The 19,890-nt window shown below is 50.1% G+C and overlaps 1 protein-coding gene across 1 annotated transcript in view; it reads left to right on the top strand.

Annotated features, from left to right (window-relative positions):
- Positions 1-19,890, top strand: part of igdcc3 (immunoglobulin superfamily, DCC subclass, member 3) — a 183,913-nt gene that overhangs the window by 145,887 nt on the left and 18,136 nt on the right. Inside the window, exon 7 of the mRNA XM_072470586.1 lies at positions 12,848-13,013. Within this exon, the coding sequence (XP_072326687.1) occupies positions 12,848-13,013 (166 nt within the window). The remainder of the gene's footprint in view (positions 1-12,847; positions 13,014-19,890) is intronic.

Below are 19,890 nucleotides of genomic sequence, written 5' to 3'. Positions count from 1 at the left end.
TGATGGTGATGTGTGGGAAGTGCTGTATTTATGGTGAGGTGTGGGGAGTGCTGTAATTATGGTGATGTATGGGGAGTGCTGTAATGATGGGGATGTATGGGAGTGCTGTAATATTGGTGATATGTGAGGAGTGTTGTAATATTGGTGATGTGTGGTAGTGCTGTAATATTGGTGATGTATGGAAGTGTAGAAAGTTGGTGATGGGTGGAAGTGCTGCAATGATTGTGATGTGTGTGAGTGCTGTAATGATGGTGATGAGTGGAATTGTTGTAATATCAGTGATGTGTGGGAGTGCTGTAAATATTAGTGATGTGTGGGAGTGCTGTAATATTGGTGATGCGTGGGAGTATTGTCATGATGGTGATGTGTGGGAGTGCTGAATGGTGGTGATGTGTGGGAATGCTGTAATGATGGTGATGTGTGGGATTGTTGTAATGATGGTAGTGTGTGGGAGTGCTGTAATGATGGTGATGTGTGGGAGTGTTGTAATGATGGTGATGTCTGGGAGTGCTGTCATGATGGTGATGAGCGGGAGTGTTGTAATGATGGTGATGTGTGGGAGTGCTGTAATGATGGTGATGCGTGGGAGTGTTGTGACAATGGTGATGTTTGGGAGTGTTGTAATGATGGTGATGTGTGGGAGTGCTGTAATGTTAGTGATATGTGGGGAGTGCTGTAATAACAGTGATATTTGGGAGTGCTGTAATGGTGGTACGTGGGGAATGCTGTAATGATTGTGATGTGTGGGAGTGCTGCAATATTGGTGATGTGTGGGGAGTGCTGTAATATTGGTGGTATGTGGGGAGTACTGTAATGATGGTTATGTGTGGGAGTGCTGTAATGGTGGTGATGTGTGGTAGTGCTGTAATATTGGTGATGTGTGGAAGTGTATAAAGTTGGTGATGTGTGGGAGTGCTGCAATAATGGTGATGTGTGGGAGTGCTGTAATGTTGCTGACGTGTGGAAGGTGCTGCAATGATGGTGATGAGTGGAATTGCTTTAATATCAGTGATGTGTGGGACTGCTGTAAATATTGGTGATGTGTGGGAGTGCTGTAATATTGGTGATGTGTGGGACTGTTGTAATGATGGTATTGTGCGGGAGTGCTGTAGTGATGGTGATGTATGGGAGTGTTGTAATGATGGTGGTGTATGGGAGTGTTGTAATGGTGATGTGTGGGAGTGTTGCAATGGTGGTGATGTGTGGGAGTGCTGTAATGAAGATGATGTGTGGGAGCGTTGTAATGATGGTGATGTGTGGGAGTGCTGTAATGATGGTGATGTGTGGGAGTGTTGTAATGATGATGATGTGTGGGAGTGTTGTAATGATGGTGATGTGTGGGAGTGTTGTAATGATGGTGATGTGTGGGAGTGTTGAAATGGTGATGTGTGGGAATGCTGTAATGATGGTGATTTGTGGGAGTGCTGTAATGAGGGTGATGTGTTGGAGTGCTGATTCACTTCCTATCTTACTAAATGGCTATAGATTTTCGAGTGAGACTGACCTACTGTGGGTTGGCATAAATTGCTACTTGGAGTTGATAACTTCTTGAGTGCTGTAATGAGGGTGATGTGTGGGAGCGTTGTAATGATGGTGATGTGTGGGAGTGTTGGTAATGATGGTGCTGTGTGGGACTGTTTTAATGGTGATGATGTGTGGGAGTGCTGTAATGATGGTGATGTGTGGGAGTGTTCTAATGGTGGTGATGTGTGGGAGTGCTGAAATAATGGTGATGTGTGGGAGCGTTGTAATGATGGTGATGTGTGGGAGTGCTGTAATGATGGTGATGTGTGGGAGTGTTGTAATGATGGTGATGTGTGGAAGTGTTATAATGGTTGTGATGTGTGGGAGTGCTGTAATGATGGTGATGTGTGGGATGGTGATGTGTGGGAGAGTTGTCATGATGGTGATGTGTGGGAGCGTTGTAATGATGGTGATGTGTGGGAGTGCTGAAATGATGGTGATGTGTGGGAGTGCTGTAATGGTGGTGATGTGTGGGAGTGCTGTAATGATGGTGATGTGTGGGAGTGTTGTAATGATGGTGATGTATGGGAGTGTTGTAATGAAGATGATGTGTGGGAGTGCTGAAATGATGGTGATGTGTGGGAGTGTTGTAATGATGGTGATGTGTGGGAGTGCTGTAATGATGGTGATGTGTGGGAGTGTTGTAATGATGATGATGTGTGGGAGTGCTGTAATGAGGGTGATGTGTGCGAGTGCTGTAATGATGGTGATGTATGGGAGTGTTGTAATGATGATGATGTGTGGGAGTGCTGTAATGAGGGTGATGTTTTGGAGTGCTGATTCACTTCCTACCTTCCTAAATGGCTATATATTTTGGAGTGAGACTGACCTATTGTGGGTTGGCATAAATTGCTACTTGGAGTTGATAAATTCTCATTCTAAAAACAAACCTGACGATTCTTGAGACCTGAGAGCCTCTTTGCTGCTGGACATATCTCTCTCTCCCTTTATTCTACCCCTGTTACCTCTGATGGCTGTAGCTGCTGCTCTGATCTGATTGATGGTGCGCTGGGGAAGGGAATGGGGTGATAACGGGTCTCACACAGTGTGTATCCTGCAGTTGGGAGCAAATCAACAATCTTTTTGCTGACAAGATTTAACTCTGCTGGAAATCTGTGGTTTCAGTGAAGTGCTGTGGCCTCACGCGTTGTCTTGTTCCCCATGCAGCTTAATCCAATAAAGTACATATGTTGAATCTCTGCGTGCCAGTAGGATAGGTTTGTGATAACAACAGGTATTTTAATAATCAGCGTGTGTTTAATACAGTGAAGTCACTGAGGATAAGGCCATGCTGGGTCCTGATGGATGCAGATGAAGCAGGAGGCAAAATGGGATTTGGCAACTTGCCAGGAAAACGTAGTTTTATTGGTTTATTATATCGCTTAAATGGAAATTATTCGGAGCAGGAGATGGGTGGTGGCTGTTGGCAGCACCTTGTATTATTGCTCAGAGTGCGTTCCAATTTGGATTGTTGGAGGCTGTTTTGCCAGTTGATCCACAATATTGGATTACAAGAGAGGGAGGGGAGACGGGAAGAAGCTGGGCTGGAGTGGAGGTCAATTGCACCTGTGCAAGGAAATGAGAGACTGAGGGATTGTCGGGAAAAGGACAGGATCAGAGAGAGAATGTACTTGCACATGGGAAAGGGCAGCAGTATAAACCAAATACATCTGAATTGGAGAGAGTGGGTGGAATTCTCCCTTGGCCCCGCCAACGGGTTCAACAACAGTTGATGGGGTGGGTGGGGGGGGGGGGGGGGGGGGGGGGGGGTGGAGTCTTTGGCGGGAGTTCAATTAACGGTTTATTCCAATGTGAATTTCCCCAGGATCTTCTGCTGGTGCCTGCCGTGGTAGGTCGGGAAACCCATCAGAGGCAGAGTTGAAGCCCATTTTCATCCCATCCCACTAGGGCTGGGCCGGAATGTTCCACCCACGCCCGATTCTCCGCCACTCCAGCGGGGAAACACACCGATCCACAACACGTCCGGAACAATGCACTACGCAAAAGGCGGGACTCAGCTGAACAATGCCTGGGACTGCCTCCAGAGTTCGGGATGGAGGCCGTCAGCAACGCTGGACCCTGGGTGGGGGGGGGGGGGGCATCTGGAGGTGGACCTTTCAGATTCAATGTCATTGAGGGATCCATCTTCTTGCCTCAGGGTATTCCTGGCGATCTATCTTCTTTGTCAGAAGGTCCATCTCCTTTTGCCAACAGGAGCTCGATGAGGGCAGCAGGGTGGCACAGTGGTTAGCACTACTGCCTTGCGGCGCCGAGGTCCCAGGTTCGATCCCGGCTCTGGGTCACTGTCTGTGTGGAGTTTGCACATTCTCCCCGTGTTTGCGTGGGTTTTGCCCCCACAACCCTAAAGATGTGCAGGGTAGGTGGACTGGCCTCGCTAAATTGCCCCTTAATTGGAAAAAATGAATTGGGTACTCTAAATTTAAATAAAAACAGGGGCTCGATGATATTGGGCATGTTTCGATACAGGCACCGAGATATGAGAGCATGACTTGCACCATCATGCCCGCCCTGACACGAAATATGTCCGAAACCCCCGACTGCTTAATTAATGAGATCGAAGCTGGAAGATATGGGGCGGGATTCTCCCAACGGGAATCTAAGTGCCGACGCCGGAGTAAAAACCGGAGTGTTTTACTCCGGCATCGGTGCCCGTTCCCAGACCCCTATTCTCCCCCCTCCGTGGGGCTAGCAGGGGCGGCGTGCGATTTACGGGGGTGAGGCCTCGGCGCGGCATCAGAGACCCGGCGCCACGTAAAAGACGCGGCACCTTGGGTCCCGCGCATGCACAATTGGGCCGGCGCCAACTAGCGCATGCATGGTGGCCGTTCTCCCCCAGGCCGCCCCGCACAAACATGCCGGATGGATCCAGGCTCGCCGGCGGAAGAAAGGAGGCCCGCCGACAGAGAGGCAGGCCTGTCGATCGGTTGGTCCCGAACGCATACAACGCCACTCTGGAGGCCCCCCCCCCCCCCGGGAACGAAGCCCCCTCCCTCCCCACCGGCCGCCCCCCAAGCCTCCGCGACGAGTACCCGCCGGCAGCGCCCAGGTGTAGACAGCGCCGGCGGGTCTAGGCCGTTTACGCGCGGCCGCTTGGCCCACCCGGGCCGGAGAATCGCCGCTCGCCCTTTGCGGCGATTCTCCGAGCGGCCCACGCGATTTGCGCGACGCTGGTTTGGGGGGGGGGGGGTGGGAAATTGCGTGCGGGAAGTCGGGGCGCGAGTCGCGCGGCGCCCTGGCGATTCCCCCGCCCGGCGGGGGTGGGTGGAAATACCGCCCATGGTGTGGTTTGCCGCAGGCCTCAGTTCCCACCCCACCCCCTCCATGGGACCTAGTCCTGGGAGAATTCTCCCCCAGTGTGTCATAAAAGGGAGGGGCTGGGAGAAAGTGTGCCATGGGAATGAATGAGAGAGGAGAGACAAATAGGATATGTCAGGAGAAAGGTGTTAGGAGCTTCCAGAAGTCTAATGTGCCCATGACAGGCATTGTGTGTTTGTGAGGAAAGGGAAGAATATGAAAGAGAAAAGGAGAGATTGAGATGTTGTAAGGAAGCAGAAGGTTGAAGATAACGATAGGTGGGTAAAAGATTATGCAGTAAAGTTTCTGTAATCTGACATTCTACCAATTGGTATTCCCTTTGAACCAGAATTCTGGGGTTGTGTTTGTTGGGTGTGTTTTTTGGTTGGAGGTGACCGACTCAAAGGTAATGGTTATTGATGGCTGTCCCCGCTCTGGTCTCAGCCTCCTCTGCAGCACCATCTTCGTTCGTTGCCACCCACTCGATTCATGTGCTCCTGCTTCTCTTACGAGACTTCGATACCTCTGCGATCATTCTGGAACTTTCTCCACGGACGAAAACGCAGAACTCACCGTACATCTCAGTGAATTGGCATATCTGATTAACTGGCCCCTCCCGAACCACGGAGCGTGCTGAATAGTTGAGATTCTCCTTACTCCTTACCACACCCACGTTTTGTGAACAGAATGTGTACTAACCTGGGCCATGGGCTGAACAGTAGTATGAAAGGTTGAGGATCCAGAGAGCTGATATACTCAAGGAACTCACTGTGGGCGCATAGATCAGAGAGATGACTGGGATGGTGGTGACTCCTCTGTAGATTCAAACATCTGAGAGCACATAGATACATGGAAGATAGGAGCAGGAGGAGGCCTTTTGGCCCTTCAAGCCTGCTCAGCCATTCTTCATGCTCATGGCTGATCATCCAACTCAATAGCCTAATCCTGCTTTCTCCTGCTTTCTCCCCATAGCCTTTGATCCCACTCTCCCCATGTGCCATATCTAGCTGCCTCTTGAATACATTCAATGTTTTAGCATCAACTACTTCCTCTGGTAATGAATTCCACCGGCTCACCACTCTTTGGGTGAAGAAGTGTCTCCTCATCTCTGTGGAACGTTGTGGAAAGGTAAGATTGAGGTGGCCAAAGATCAGTGAGCAGACCACCAAGAGAGCCTGGATTTTTCCCTCAGGAGAACGATCCCTGTTTCGCGTGAGATTTGACCTGCCTGATAACCCGACCATTGACCATACAGGAAATGCTGGGGTCGGTGCAATTTAAGGATCTGCAGCAACTTGAAGGGATCAGAGGGCCAAACATTATTTTGCTTGTAAGTGACAGGTTTCACGACCTGGAAATATCAAGAGAGGACAGCTGTAGGACATATTGCCTCCTGCTTTGGGGATGCTGATGCTGAAAGTGTTGCTTAGGAGGGAGCATCACCTTGGAATGGGCAAAAGGAGAGGTTCATGGAGAGCTCTAGCAGATTAACAGAAAGGAGGGCCAATACCAATTCTCTGATTGGATAGATGACCACTCACCGCTTTACCAGGTCAGGCAATGTAAAATGAATCAGCCACACCTTGAAAGAGTGCTCAGAATTAACCATGTCAGCCGCTTACAATGACCTCCCCCTCACACTGTGCTAACATGCTCACCATTAGTATCCAGGACACCGTGCTGAATCTAGTCTTTCCACTGGTCATTGCATTTCCTGATATTGTCGCCACATCAGTGGGGTTGAAGTCTGAGGCCCCCCCCGCTGACATTGTTTAGTGTTCTGGTCAGATTATACCTTGAATGTTGAGTTCAGTTCTAGTCATCAAATACACAAGGCAAATACCCAAGTCTTGATAATGGTGTAAAGAAGAACGATACATCTTGTTCCTCGTATCAAAGGATGGAATAATGAGGAAACATTATAAAAACTCCAACTTTAGGTATATGAGAGGACATCTTATAGAAATAATCAGACATCAAATGGACTGGAAAGATAAAACCGGAAGTACTGTTTCAAGTTAAACTACAAATGCAGGACAAGGAGATCAAGGTCAAAGCCAAGGTGACCAGTGGCAATTCTTCACACAGAGTGTTCAATACCTGAATGGCTTCAATAGTGAATAGTGAAGGTCAATATAGTGAAGTCATTCAAGAAGCAGTTGGACACAATGATGAGGGACTGTAGATTTTAGTGCAACAATGAACGAGATGGTGTTGATGGAGTTCCCTACTGTGTGTGGGAAATCATGTTGCAGCTGTATAAAACCTTGGTTCAGCCGCGTTTGGAGTATTGCCTGCAGCTCTGGTCACCACATTAGTGGAAGCTTTGGAGAGAGTGCAATGAAGGTTCACCAGGATGTTGCCTGGTCTCGATGGTGTTGGCTATGAGGAGAGGCTGAATAAACTAGGATTGTTTTCACTGGAAAGACAGAGGCTGAGGGGAGACCTGATAGAGGTCTATAAAATTATGAGAGGCATAGACGGGGTGGATAGTCAGAGGCTTTTTCCAAGGGTGGAAATGACAATTACAAGGGGGCACAGGTTCAAGGTGAGAGGGGGAAAGTTTAAGGGAGAAGGTGCAGGGTATGTTTTTCACGCAGCGAATGGTGTGTGTCTGTAACGTGCTGCCAGAGGATGTGGTGGAAGCAGGCACATTAGCAACATTTAAGAGGCATCTGGATGGGTACATGAAGAGGGAGGAAATAGAGGGATACGGGCCGAGTAAGGACAGAAGGTTTTGTTTTTAGTTAGGGCATCATGATTGGCACAGGCTTGGAGGGCCGAAGGGCCTGTTCCAGTGATGTACATTTCTTTGTTCTTTGATGACCCCTATGCTTTGGGAAACCTGGATTGTGTTTTAGTGTGATGCCCCTTTAAGACTAAAGGGGACTGGGGAGTATTCTGAAAGAGGGTAAATTGGTTTCCTGATAATTACGTCATTAGATTCTAAGAAATTCTCATGTGACCTGGGTTGCCATAGCGATGAATGACTCAGAAAAAAGGTCAATAGAAAGCTAAATGCAATGGAGTGGGGTTTCAGCCTATATTTTCTGCTTGGCAGTTAAGAACACACTGTGAATTCGGATGAGTAAAAGAAGCAAGATTCTTTCCAAATGGGAATTGCTGTTTGGCAGTTTTGTAACAGGTCTTGGTGCTGAAGCAGGGCCTTGAGAATAGAGCAGAGACTGTGTTAGTGTCTGTGTTATACCATTGGAACTGACAGAACACAGAAGACACAAAGGGATTGTGGATTGGACACGACCTACTGCTGTGGTTTCAGTGTTGCTGCAGCTCACTAGACCATTTAAACAGGTTGGAGAAAAGAGTCCCTAGGGATTCTGTGTCAACAGGGCTGTCATGACCTGAGTGAGAGAGGGTTTGTAGACATCCACCTTGTCAGTGTTAACCATGTCCAGGGACTTCGGAAGGAATACAGCTGCTGGTGAATGCGGCTCAAGGCCAAATTGATTGGATGGGAAGTGGGAGACCCTGAAAACAAAGACCAGGGGCGAAATTCTCCCCAAACGGCGCGATGTCCGCCGACTGGCGCCCAAAACGGCGCCAATCAGACGGGCATCGCGCCGCCCCAAAGGTGCGGAATGCTCCGCATCTTTGGGGGCCGAGCCCCAACATTGAGGGGCTAGGCCGACGCCGGAGGGATTTCCGCCCCGCCAGCTGGCGGAAACGGCCCATGTTGCCCCGCCAGCTGGCGCGGAAATGACATCTCCGGGCAGCGCATGCCCGGGAGCGTCAGCGGCCGCTGAAAGTTTCCCGCGCATGCGCAGTGGTGGGAGTCTCTTCCGCCATAGTGGAGACCGTTGCGGAGGCGGAAGGGAAAGAGTGCCCCCACGGCACAGGCCCGCCCGTGGATCGGTGGGCCCCGATCGCGGGCCAGGCCACCGTGGGGGCACCCCCCGGGGCGAGATCGGCCCGCGCCCCCCCCCCCCCCCCCCCCAGGACCCCGGAGCCCGCCCACGCCGCCTTGTCCCGCCGGTAAATACCTATTTTAATTTACGCCGGCGGGACAGGCAATTTCTCGGCGGGACTTCGGCCCATCCGGGCCGGAGAATTGGGCGGGGGCGGGAATCGGGCCGCGCCGGTTGGCGGGCCCCCCCCGCTCAATTCTCCGGTACCGGAGACTTCGGCAACCGGCTGGGGGGTCGGAGAATGACGCCCTATGTTGGAAAGATTGAGAGATTGAAAATGGTGCCACACTTGTGTGGGAAGTAATGCGAGTGCTTATAACTACATGAGGGATATTTTTATTGTATCAACTATTTGAAGAAAAATTTACGTTTTAATTTGAACTATCCTTCCCTGTTAATTGAATAATGTTGACTTCAGTTGGTTTGTTACAGTAAAAGTTCTAAAAAGTAAAATCTTGTCCAGTGGTTTACTTTCCGTTGGCTTTGAGGGGATCCCTTTCCTTTGAAAATGATCAGTCTCCGAGAGTTTGCAACAGTCCTCAGCACAGAAAGTACTTCAAATGGCCCACCCTTTCACTTTACTGGATATAAAACGGGATGTAGAATATGAACATTATTGGAGAAAGAAAGCAGGTTATGAAATGAAATATTTGTTCATGGGATGTGTGCTTCGCTGGCTAGGTCGGCATTTATTGGTCCATCCCTAATTACTATTGAGAAGGTGGTGTTGAGGTGCCTTCTTGAACCGTTGAAGTTCATGGGCTGTAGGCGGTTATAGGCGGCCTTTTCTGGGGGGTGGGGAAGAAACAGAAAACAACAGTGTTTGACAGTCCAACGAATGCAGCTTGGGTGGGGGGGGGGACTGTTGGCCTCAGTGGCTAGGGCACCAGGCCATGGCAGCCAGTATGGGTGCCTGCATGTGGTGCAGGTTGTGTTTTCGGCCGCCCTCCTGTTGGGGGGTGGGGGGTGGAGGCGGGAGTGTCTACGGGTGAATGGGACGGGGTGTAGGTGCCAGGGGCACAGTTCTGCCTACTCACCCCGGCCGCCCTGAGCAGGTCGTGCAGTTTCTTCCTGCACTGCAGGCCGGCCCGTACGGTGTTACTTGTGGCGCTGACCGCTTCTGCCACCTGCGCACAGGCACGGTGAACAGCGGCGGCTGGCAACCTCCTTCCTGGGCTGGGGTACAGGGTGGCCTGCCTCTCTTCCACCGTGTCCCGGAGGGTCTCGACCTCGGTGAAGCATTGTGCTGCGCGTCTTGCTGCCATCGTGTTGACTGGGATGGTGTGTGCGGGGAGTGAAGTGTGTATATGTGGCTGCAGCTTGTCAGTTTCAATCGCGAATCTGGCGCCGCTTCTCACTGGAGTCGATTGTGTTCCACGTGGAAACGGTGCTAGCCCCCTCAACAGGCGCTGAATCGGTCCAGGTGCGGCGCCAGTTTTGCTGTCATGGAAGTTCCCAAATCCTGCCCCGGTTTTAACACTTCGTCTCAGGAACGGAGAATCCAGCCACATGTGTTTTAGGAACACCCACAGTGTTGTTAAAGCGGGAGATCCATGGTTTCCACCCAGCGACAGTGAAGGAACAGTGATACAGTTCCAAGTCAAGATGGTGTGCCCCTTCTTGGGGATCATGCAGGTGATGGTGTTCCCAAGCATCTGCTGCTCTTGCCCTTCTAGGTGGTAACTGTCGCGGGTTTGGAAGGTGCTGCCGAAGGAGCTTTAGTGAATTGCTGTGGTGCATTTTGTGGATGGTACATGCTGCCCCCACGGTGCATTGGTCGTGGAGGGGGTGAATGATTGTGGATGGGATGATAATCAAGCGGGCTGTATTGCCCTGGATGACAATGATCTTTTTGAGTGTTAAAATCGCACTCTTCCAGGCAAGTGGAGAGTATTTCATCACAGTCCTGACCTTGTAGATGGTGGACAGGCTTTGGCGTGTCAGGAAGTGAGTTACTCGCTGCAGGATTCCTAGCCTCTGACCTGCCCTTGGAGCCATGGTATATCGATATATAAATATAATAATAATCTTTATTGTCACAAGTAGGCTTACATTGCAATGAAGTTACTGTGAAAAGTTCCTAATCGCCACATTCCAGCGCCTGTTTTGGTACACAGAGGGAGAATTTAGACTGTCCAAATTACCTAATAGCACATCTTTTGTGACTTGTGGGAGGAAACCGGAGCACCCGGAGGAAACCCACGCAGACACGGGGAGAACATGCAGATTCCACACAGACAGTGACCCAGCCGGGAATCAGACTTGGGACCCTGGAGTTGTGAAGCAACAGTGCTAACCACTGTGCTACCGTGCTGCCTATATCTATGGGCCAGGGTTTAGAGAACCCCAAAGTGTATCATGGAGTTCACCTGACCCACAACTTCTAATAGATTGTGGTTATGGGGAGCACACGGGCCTGCTTTACAGGTGTGATGCAACAGAGAGCTAAAGTGCTTTTAAATTAAAACAATGGGCGTGATTCTCCCTACGGGAGTCTAAGTGCCGACGCCGGAGTAAAAACCAGAGTGAAAAACGCGTCAGAGACTCGGCGCCGCGCAAAAGATGCGGAGCCTTGGGTCCCGCGCATGTGCAGTGGCGCCGGTGCCAACCAACGCATGCGCGGTAACCTCGCGGAGCGCTCCGGCCCCTCACCAACATGGCGCCGGGGTTCTGGGGCCGGCCGCACAAGGAAGTAGGCCTGGGGGGGGGGGGGGGGTGGAGAGGCTGGCCTGCCGATCGGTGAGCCCCGATCGAGGGCCAGACCCCATCGGAGGCCCCCCCCCCCCCGGGAACGGAGTCCCCCTCCCTCCCCCACAGGCTGTCCCCCAAGCCTTGGCGACGAGCACCCGCCGGCAGCGACCAGGTGTGGACGGCGCTGGTGGGACTAGGCTGTTTACGCCCGGCCCAAATGGGCCGGAGAATCACCGCTCGCTGTTTGCGGCGATTCTCCGAGTGGCCCACGCGATTCGCGCGCCGCTGGTTTCGGGGGGGGGGGGGGGGGAGAATCGCGTGCGGGTGTCGGGGCGGCATGGCGCGATTTGCGTGGCACCCCGGCGATTCTCCCACCCGGCCCGGGGGGGGGAGGGTCCCGCCCAATGTTTATTTATGCAACCAGATAACACTTTATAAACCCACAGTAAACATCTTAAAAACTATCAACACCAATCATCCCCACAGATACAATATTCTATAGTCACCCTTAATCTTTCCTCACAGCATCCATAAGACAAAAGACCCTTTTTAACACAGATTTAAATTCTCTACTGAGAGCAGTTATCACTTTGAGATCACCCAAATGATCTGGAGACAGTCTTTAGATTGCAGAGAGATCCTTATACAGCTGCTTGCTTTTCCTGCAGCTATCCAGCCCTCAAAACAAAACTAAACACACCGTGTAGCTGCCTGCTCAAAGCGAAAGCGAAAGACAGCCCAGCTCCACCCACACTCTGACATCACTGCAGCTATTTGATAAACACACATTTCTTAAATGGACATCCACTGCAACTATTTAATAAACACCCAGTTCTTAAATGTTCTCTCACATGACAATATATGGCTAGACTAGTTCAGCTTCTCGTGGGGGATTTAGTAATGGTCCTACCATTGAATGTCAAGAATAACAATGTCTGGAGGTAACATCAGCATGGATGGGCAACACGGTAGCACAAGTGGATAGCACTGTGGCTTCACAGTGCCAGGTTCCCAGGTTCAATTCCCCACTATGTCCCTATCTGTACGGAGTCTGCACGTTCTCCCCGTGTCTGCGTGGGTTTCCTCCGGGTGCTCCGGTTTCCTCCCACAGTCCAAAGACGTGCAGGGTAGGTAGATTGGCCATGATAAATTGCCCTCAGCGACTGGGTTACGGGGATAGGGTGGAAGTGAGGGCTTAAGTGGGTGGGTGCAGACTCGATGGGCCAAATGGCCTCCTTCTGCACTGTATGTTCTATGGATGAGGATGCTAACAGCGGGTGTGTTGGGGCATGAGTGGAGTTGAGTGATATTGTGCAGCGTTTATTTTGGGTTTTGAGATTTTACTTGTCGACCTTCTAAGCTGAGGTGACTTGTCCTGTTTTGTATTCCAGCTCCTGCAGAGTTTGTACAATACCCACAGTCTATTTCCAGGCCAGTTGGAACTACTGCCATTTTCAACTGTCTGGCTCAGGGAGAGCCAATCCCACATCTTACCTGGCTGAAAAACGGGGAAATCCTAGCGCCCAGTGGTCACATCAAACTGAAAAACAACAACAAGTAAGTAGAGGCAGAGTGCTTTTGAGGGAATCTGTCCTTCACGACCTGCGCCGTAGAGGCAGATTTCGGAGAGGAATTTCTTGCCGCCCAGCGTTTGTGCAAACCAGTTTTGCTCAAAGTTATGCCTCTTCTTGCAAATATTAAGTAGGTGAGCTGCTGGCTCCTGTTGTGCCCCCACATACACTTTGGTCAACTGAATTAAATGAATATTTGGCTGCTTCTCTCGCCGGCAATATCCCAAAGGGGTGGGGTGATGGGAATGCGAAAGGTTGGAACAACAAAGTAAGTAATAATCTTATTGCCACAAGTAAGCTTACATTAACACTGCAATGAAGTTACTGTGAAAATGCCCTCGTCGCCACACTCCGGCGCCTGTTCGGGTGCACAGAGGGAGAATTCAGAATGTCCAACTTTCCTAACAGCACAGCACGTCTTCGGGACTTGTGGGAGGAAACAGGAGGAAACCCATGCAGATACGGGGAGAACGTGCAGACTCTGCACAGACAGTGACCCAAGCTGGGAATTGAACCTGGGACCCTGGGGCAGTGAAGCAACAGTGCTAACCACTCTGCTACCGACAACAAGGGTGGATGGGGAGAGTGTGATTGGGACACTTTGGAGTCAAGAGAACACAATCTATTTAGCTGCTGTGACGATTCCTGAGCCTGAGCGGAACAGGACTGGTCTCACTCTCTCAGAGAGACTGGTAAGAAGTTTTACAACACCAGGTTAAAGTCCAACAGGTTTGTTTCGATGTCACTAGCTTTCGGAGCTAGTGACATCGAAACAAGCCTGTTGGACTTTAACCTGGTGTTGTAAAACTTCTTACTGTGCTCACCCCAGTCCAACGCCGGCATCTCCACCTCAGAGAGACTGGCATTGAGTCTCATTAATATACACAAGGCTGTGCACTCCTAAGAAGCTTGAACACTGGCCTTTGCATGGCTAAATTTGGCATTCATGCACCCACTTCACACCTTAGGCTTGCTAACTCTGGTTGAATTTATTCCTGGAGCCATCATCATATAATGTCTCCCCCGCCCCTGCCCCCCCCAATCCGTCTTCATGTGTACCCAACATGTCCAGCCTCTAGGCACACCATGGGCGGGATTCTCCAATGATAGGGCTATGTCCCGACACCAGTGTCAAAGTGCGGGCATTTCACTCAGGACTTTCCTTAAGAAAGTCCTGGTCCTGAGCGATTCTCCTACCTGCAGGGGGCTGGCAGGGCCTCGGAGTGCTTCTTGCAGCTCTGGCTGCGGATACGGGGCCCCGCACCTCCGGTCGGGAGTCCGCGTATGCGCACGGCGGCAGCCGCCCCGTGGACATGGCGGACTCGGACTGCGGAGCGGCAGCAAAAATGTAAGCCCCCCGAGATCGCGCATGCCGGCGGATCTGTGCTGCCCGTGAGGTGCCCCCCCCCCCAGTGAACGATTCCCCCCCCCCTGGTGAATGACCCCCCTGCCCCCCACCAGGGCGGCTGCGGACTGAGTCTGCAGCTGCCACTGGCCGTTCCCGACGGCCGATATGTGGTTAGCACCACGCCATCGGTAACTTGGCTCGGAGAATCCAGCCCCATATTCTTGTCCATTTGAGATGCACACATGACGCAATTGGATGATTCTTGACTATCAAACCACCCTTTATACCCCAAAACTCTGTATATTAGTTATACCAATAAGTGTTCAAACAAAATGGGGGAAATTAAGATAACTTTATTCAATAAAAACCCTCTGTGGGTTTTTTTTCTGGGTTGCTCGTGGTAAGGCCCAGATTCATCTTCACTTCTTGAAGACTCTGGGACAATCCAGAGGGTTGACAACTCTAATCACAACACATATCAATTTTTAAAAATCTCTTTATCCTTCAGTAGCAGCGTGCTGAACCCCCTTGTCCCACCTGTGAGGATAGAGGTATTCCCAAAATGAGACCAGCTAGTGTTGGGCCTTACGTCGCTATCCCATCACATGTGGGACCGGGGTTCAAATGGAGAGACAGTCTATATAAATCAAAGCGCATCAAGAAACAAAACAAAAAGTAATCCCTCAGGATTTGAGATCTTCATTTTTAAACACTAATCTTAACCAAAAGAAAAATCTTAGGGCCTTGTTAAAGCTTTAGGTGGCTAACTGTGGCAGTCTTGCTACCATTTCGGCACCAACCATTGGAAACCAGGGGAAGAATTTTCACAGGTTGGCCCATCCTATCTGGCTGCTTCACAGCCTGGTATGGCAACTGCTCGGCGGCGCAAGACCGCAAGAAACTTCAGAGTCGTGGTCACAGCCCAGTCCATCACACGAACCCGCCTCCCATCCATTGACTCCATCTACACCTCCCGCTGCCTGGCGAAAGCGGGCAGCATAATCAAAGACCCCTCCCACCCGGCTTATCACTCTTCCAACTTCTTCCATCGGGCAGGAGATACAAAAGTCTGAGAACACGCACAAACAGATTCTAAAACAGCTTCTTCCCCGCTGTTACCAGACTCCTAAACGACCCGCTTATGGACTGACCTGATTAATACTACACCCTGTATGCTTCACCCGACGCCGGTGTCTATGTATTTACATTGGGGACCTTGTGTTGCCCTATTCTGTACTTTCTTTTTATTTTATTTTCTTTTCATGTACAAAACGTTCTATTTGAGCTGCTCGCAGAAAAATATTTTTCACTGTACCTAGGTACACGTGACGATAAACAAATCCAGTAGATAGTCAGTGGAATATCTGAAAGAACAGATGCAACCGGCTATTTTTAGCTATTTTCACTGTTTATGCAGGAGTTTTGACCATCGCAAGAGCATCTGAGAAAGTTGTAGATGAATTCCTTGCACGGCTTGATTTACGTGTTTATCAATACTTGCTGCAGCAGAATGTGCAAACTGCTCCTTTTAAATGTATGAATTATTATTGTTATTACTCAAAGAAAATATGTTATTTCAAGATCGCTACGCTCCAGTGGAGGCTGTTTTAAGCATACAGGCTAAAAAAAATGTTGTTGCTGATCATGTTTCTCTGGCTACTGACTGTAATTTAAGAAGGTCAAGACGTCAAATAAAAAGAACAGGCTGAACAAGATGGCCATCAAATTAACAGGCAGCCGGGCTATGCGACTGCTAACTGTTGGGATACTTTTCTTTTTTAAAATAAATTTAGAGTACCCAATTATTTTTTCCAATTAAGGGGCAATTTAGCGTGGCCAATCCACCTACCCTGCACATCTTTGGGTTGTGGGGGCGAAACCCACGCAAACACGGGGAGAATGTGCAAACTCCACACGGAGTGTGACCCAGAGCTGGGATCGAACCTGGGACCTCGGCATCGTGAGGCATCAGGGCTAACCCACTGCGCCACCGTGCTGGCTGGAATACGTTTCGAGGCCTCCTTTGTTCTGATGAATCCGGGGCGATTCCTGGCCAAGACGGAGCTGGCAGCCTTGTTGGTTTTTAATTTGTGTGATTTTCCTCACGATCTCTGCTCCCGACAGCTGGGCAAGGCCAAGGGGTTCAGCAGTCCCCAGGGTTAGGAGACATTTTACTTTTCCCCAAAGGTTCGCAGTCCCTTCAATCTCTTGTCACATGCGTGGGAGTTTCGTAGGTCATGCAACGGACACAATTTAACGGGGAAAAACTGTCTTGCCGTTGGTAGCAGAGAACCAACTCCCCTGCCCTAAGAAGAGAGAAAATCCTCTGGGGGCTTTCATCAACTGATTTTGGAAGTTGGGTGAAATGGGGGGAGTGTTGGACAGACATTTAAATCAACTCCAAGGAATCAGTCTTGACTGCCTCTCTGAATCTGTTGCCTGAAGCGGCAATCAATTCAGTGCTAATGCCGTGAAAGAAGCTGTCACTCTGGCAGTGCCCGATGAGGAGGGGGGATGGTGGTGTGGGGGGGGGGGGGGGTCAATCCTTTGGGATTTGAGGCCAGCCTTCCAGACTCACGCTTGAGCCCTGTAGATTTAATTCCCTTCAAGGTTCCCTGGTTTGTTTTGTTGTCCAGTCCCAGAGGGATGCCTTTTGTGTCGGATCACCTTTCTCCCAGTGCCTCTGCAACTCTGGCTTTGTGGCTCTTTTGTCTGGGGGAAGGCTGGTCATTGGTCTGACCCCATGACCTTAGGAAAATCAGTCATGCTTATTGCTTGTGTGCAAGACAACAGCCTTCGAATGTTCTTCTCTCAATGGACTGCAGCTTTTTATATACAAATATATAATATCTCTCTCTCACACTTTGGTGTGAATGTCTGCGGGCACTAACCCTGCATTGGCTTTCCCATGGCAGCTGTCGGTGCATTGTATTGGGCGCGAGAGCTTCACAGGCATGTGATTTAAATGGCAGGAAGCAGGCAAACTCTCTCTATCCTTGCTATATTTCCCAGTGATGTGCAAACTGACACCGAGCCTTAATGAGAATTTGAAAGGAAGCAATTCTAAATATAGTGGGCTATATCGACTGGGCATTCTGAAAGTAAAGGCTGGGAAATACTAAGGCCGTCGAGAGTTTTTTCTCGATATCTGGCATTGAATTGACTGAACTAAAACTAGGTAGAGTAGCCAAGAAACGTGATGGCGCCGCAACCAGTTTCTGGGCACAAGATTAGTGCCCAGTGTGACAGGCAGGTCATGTACATGCTCGTTAGAGTTGGGAGTGCCCCATGGCACCATATCTGGAAAGGGAGAAAATGAGGCCTCTGGGGCCCTCGCGCCTGAAATATTTAGGCCTAAAGCCTGTTGAGGCTATCTTCCCCCAATTCAGCTGCCCTGAAGGCTGCCATCATTAAGGAAGCACACATACTTGATACCCCTGCAATCAGCTTCAGCGCACGGTGATCCCAGCCCGCCCCCGTCCTCTCCATCATAAGGTCCGATAAAAGGGAGGAATTCCTTTTCCCGGTTTTTGACCGACATCACTCACAAGGATGGTTCAAGAAATATGTCTCACCCATCGATAGGCCTCCCTGGTGAAGAGAGGAAATGGCTGGCTTCAGCAGGAAAGTAGTGAGCTTATTTTACAATACCCAAGCCAGGGGCAGTGAGAGAAGACACTGACAATGGGTGTTAAAGGAGTCTCTTTGATCTGTTGTCTCACTGGACTTTATTAATCCCATCAGGACGCAGCACATTCAATGGGAAACTCCAGGAGTTCCAGGAAGCCTCAGCGTATAAGCAGACCTTTCTGTTTCAAAGTGAAATGTCTTTCATTTGAATGCGGAAACCCTGATTGAAGTGTGCGCCAATGAACACGTGTCCACCATCCAGACAATGAAATGTTCATGTCTATTAAGTTGTGTTGGGAGAAAGGCCTGCATGTACCTTTCATAGTACAGGCTATTACGGAAGCTTCTCAATCGTAAAGTAAAATGTTCTGACAAGAGTTCTCATTTATATTCCGAGAGTTGCTTTACATTCAGTGTGCTTGTGTGCGTGTGTGTTATTTGGATTCAAAATCAGCTTTATGTTTTTCGCAATCAATCTTCGATTTTCTTTGTTAAAGCAAGGGAGATTAGAATTTAGGACGGAGTTATGGAGGTGATTGTTAAATATTTGGCAACTTTACAGCCGCTGTTTGCATATAATGTGGCACCTTACACTTCTAATCACTTCACGTGAAACAAAATCATTATGGGTGCCAGATAAAAGGATGTTGAAGGCCTCTGAAGACAACAACGCCTGAGATTTCCACAATGGATCTCCTGCTCCACTGATGCGACTCCACCCTGGAGAAACACTGTGAACAGAAACTCGTGGCATTAGTGTGTGCCAGTGTCGTAGTCTTTCTGTGGCCATAGATGTGAGATTCAAGACCAGCATTTGCTTCCCCTGATCTGAGATCCTCCTCGTAGCTGAGTCGACAGACGAAGATACCAAGAGGATCTCACACATTAAGTTGTATTTTACATGTCCCCACCAGATGTGTTTTGGGCGGGGGGGGGGGGGGGTGGGGGGGGGGCTAAAATACCCACCCCACCACCTCCCTGCCCACACCCTAGCTCACCCCCATAATATGGGGAAGAGAGAATGGACAGGCACCATATTTGGCAGTCCACCCACCATAGTCAAAGAAGTAATCAAGGATCAATTAGGGAATTGTTATCAAGCCAGTTGACCCTGATATGGTGTGGGTAGCTGGGCGAGAGCGGGCAGCCTGATTTTTAAAAAATGAATAAAGTTCTTCAAAGGGCAAGCAGGAAGGTTTCCCTTTTTGGGTCTGCCCTTTGAGGATGGTGGGGCAGCCCCCCGAGTGTCGAAAGGTTATGTGGGGTTACGGGGATTGGGGACAGTGGGCGTAGGTTAGGGTGCTCTTTCGGACAGTCGGTGCAGATTCAATGGGCCGAATGGCCTCCTCTGCACTGTAGGGATTCTATGATTCCTTGATCAAACTCCCTCTTCCTTTCTATCCTCCTGCAGCCTCAAACCCACCCCCTCCCCTCCAGCCTGACCTCCCCTCCCTGACTTACTCAAACTTTCCGAGCCCAAGGCCCAAGATCTATCTGCCCCGGGGTCCACAGGCCTTCTGCAAGGATTAATGGAGCTTCTGTCCAATCTGAACCTGGCAGCTCCAGTGGGTGGGCATCCTCCCCAGTGAGAATGGAAGTCCCAGTTGGTCCTCACTTAGCTGCCCCACTGCATGGAATGGCCGTGGGGGCGGGTCAGCATGAAGCATGTCGGCCCCCTGCCCACTTTGTTAAGTGGAAGCTTGGAAGAAGAAAATCTATTGGGTGGCAGTTGGAGCGTTAGGCTTGGCCTCGAGATTTAGTGAGGGAGAAATCAGCCATAATTCCATCCCTTCTGATATTATCCGGTGGTTTCCCCTTTGAAAGTGTGCTTTAGTGGGCATCAGTTAAGGCAGGTCTAGGTTTGACTTTTATACCCTCGAAGGAT

Source organism: Scyliorhinus torazame, chromosome 12 (assembly GCF_047496885.1).
Source record: "Scyliorhinus torazame isolate Kashiwa2021f chromosome 12, sScyTor2.1, whole genome shotgun sequence".
NCBI classification, from domain to species: Eukaryota; Metazoa; Chordata; class Chondrichthyes; order Carcharhiniformes; family Scyliorhinidae; genus Scyliorhinus; species Scyliorhinus torazame.
The sequence above is the reverse complement of the archived record's forward strand: the minus strand, read 5'-3'. Positions and strand labels throughout refer to the sequence as shown.